The sequence below is a fragment of the Eimeria mitis genome, genomic scaffold (genome assembly GCF_000499745.2).
Source record: "Eimeria mitis Houghton genomic scaffold, Emh_scaff3039, whole genome shotgun sequence".
In the NCBI taxonomy this organism is placed as follows: Eukaryota; Apicomplexa; class Conoidasida; order Eucoccidiorida; family Eimeriidae; genus Eimeria; species Eimeria mitis.
The window spans coordinates 2808-4973 of NW_013571384.1; the positions used below are offsets into that span (position 1 = coordinate 2808).

Sequence of the window (2166 nt, forward strand, 5' to 3'; positions counted from 1 at the left end):
GCAGCAGCAGTAGCAGCAGCAGCAGCAACACAAGCAGCAGCAGCAACACAAGCAGCAGCAGCAGCAGCAACAGTAGTAGTTGTTATTGTTGTAGTAGTAATAGTATTAACAACAGCAGCAGCAGCAACAGCAGCAGCAGCAGCGCCAGTAGCAGTAGCAGCAGCAGCGGCAGTAGCAATAGAAGCAGCAGCAGCAACAGCAGCAGCATCAGCAGCAGCAGCAGCAGCAGCAGCAGCAGCAACAGCAGAATAGCAACAGCGGCAATAGAAGCAACAGGAGCACCAGCAGCAGCAACAGCAGCAGCAACAGCAGCAGCAACAGCAACAGCAGCAGCAGCAGCAGCAACAGCAGCAGCAGCACAAATGCTCCACCCAGGCGCGGCAGCCTCACAATCAGCAGCAGCAGCAGAAGCAGCAGCAGCAGCAGCAGCAGCAGCAGAAGGAGAAGCAGCAGCAGCAGCAGCAGCAGCAGGCCGTTTGGTGTTAACGAACCTCTTGAGGAGGTGGTGACTGCAGCAGCACAAACAACTCCCCTTCATCCTCTGTTTCCTGCTGCTGCTGCTGCTGCTGCTGCTGCTGCTGCTGCTGCTTTGGGGGCCAGCAGAGACAGTCTTCGTTTCGTATCTCTACCTGATCCCAGTCGATCTCTTCCTGCTGCTGCTGCTGCTGCTGCTGCTGCTGCTGCTGCCGCTGCTGCTGCTGCTGCTGCTGCTGCTGCTGCAGGAAACGCACGCGTTCCTCGCACGCCCTGCGGGTGCCGACGAAGAGCCTGCTGCTGCTGCTGAGGATATCGTTGATGCTGCGGCGCAGCAGCAGCAGAGCAGCAGCAACAAGCTGCTGCTGCTGCTGCAGCAGCTGCATCGTGACAGCAGCAAGAGGAAGCATGCGGGGATGCTGCTGCTGCTGCTGCAGCAGCAACACAACACACATCTGTATCTGCTCTTCTTTCTCTTTTAGCTGCTGCAGCTCCTTCTTCTTCTGCTGCTGCTGCTGCTGCTCCCGCTGCTGCTCTGCTGCTGCATCAGCAGCAAGCCACCCCTTCTCTGCAGGCGGCATCTCTAAACCCTAAACCCTAAACCCTAAACCCTAAACCCTAAAACCCCTTCCCGTAGGGCAGGGGAGCCCAGGGAAGGGAAAAGCATAACCACAAAAAAATATATTTTCTATCTTTTTAATATTATTTCAATATCTAGGGTTTAGGGTTTAGGGTTTAGGGTTTAGGGTTTAGGGTTTAGGGTTTAGGGTTTGCATGCTGCATGCCGGGGCCCCCTCGATCGAGTTGAGGGGCCTTCGGCTTCGCTGGTTTCCTCATCGAAAAAACGAGGGTTTAGGGTTTAGGGTTTAGGGTTTAGGGTTTAGGGTTTAGGGTTTAGGGTTTAGGGTTTAGGGTTTAGAAGAAAGGATGTGTTTTATTCTGTTTCTTTCCTCCTTGTGTTGAGGGGCCCTCCGTTGTCTCTGCTGAGAGGGGCCCCCCAGACAAACCCCAAGGGTTTAGGGTTTAGGGTTTAGGGTTTAGGGTTTGTAAACCCTTTGTTCAATATATGCAGAATTAGGGTTTAGGGTTTAGGGTTTAGGGTTTAGGGTTTAGGGTTTATGTGTTGCAGAGTAGATGCTTGCTGGGGGTTCTTCTGGGTGTCTCACCCACCACAGGCAATCTCCCCCCGAGGGTTTAGGGTTTAGGGTTTAGGGTTTAGGGTTTATGTTGCAAGCAATGAAGGGGATGAGGGTTTCTGGCGTTTGCTGCTCTCCGTGTATTTGGGGTGTATATACAGCTCGTTCTCGTGCGCTGTCTTCTTTCTTTTTATTTATTTTTTTTATTTTTTTATTTATTTTCTTTTTTATTTTACCTCTCAACACAACACCAGCAGCAGCATCAGCTCTTATTATATCTCCTAGCAGCAGAAACCCTCCTCCTGCTGCTCCTCCTGCTGCTGCTGCTGCTGCAGCAGCAGCAGCAGCAGCAGCAGCAAGGCAACCTCTCCCCTATGCATGCATCGACTTTCGCAGCATATGGCGCAGCCTGTGGGGAAAGTCTGCTGCTGCTGCTGCTGCAGCAGCAAACAAAAGAGCAGCAGCAGCAGCAGCAACAGCAGCAGCAGATAGAGCAGCTGCAGCAGCAGATAGAGCAGCAGCAGCAGCAGCAGCAGCAAACCCTGCAGCACCAAAT

At 53.0% G+C, this 2166-nt stretch overlaps 1 protein-coding gene across 1 annotated transcript in view; it reads right to left on the minus strand.

Annotated features, from left to right (window-relative positions):
• Window positions 1-1055, minus strand: part of EMH_0061640 (uncharacterized protein) — a gene marked incomplete at both ends in the record, with an annotated part of 3847 nt that extends 2792 nt beyond the window's left edge. The window contains one exon of the mRNA XM_013497946.1: window positions 492-1055. Within this exon, the coding sequence (XP_013353400.1) occupies window positions 492-1055 (564 nt within the window). The remainder of the gene's footprint in view (window positions 1-491) is intronic.
• Between the last annotated feature and the right edge of the window lie 1111 nt (window positions 1056-2166).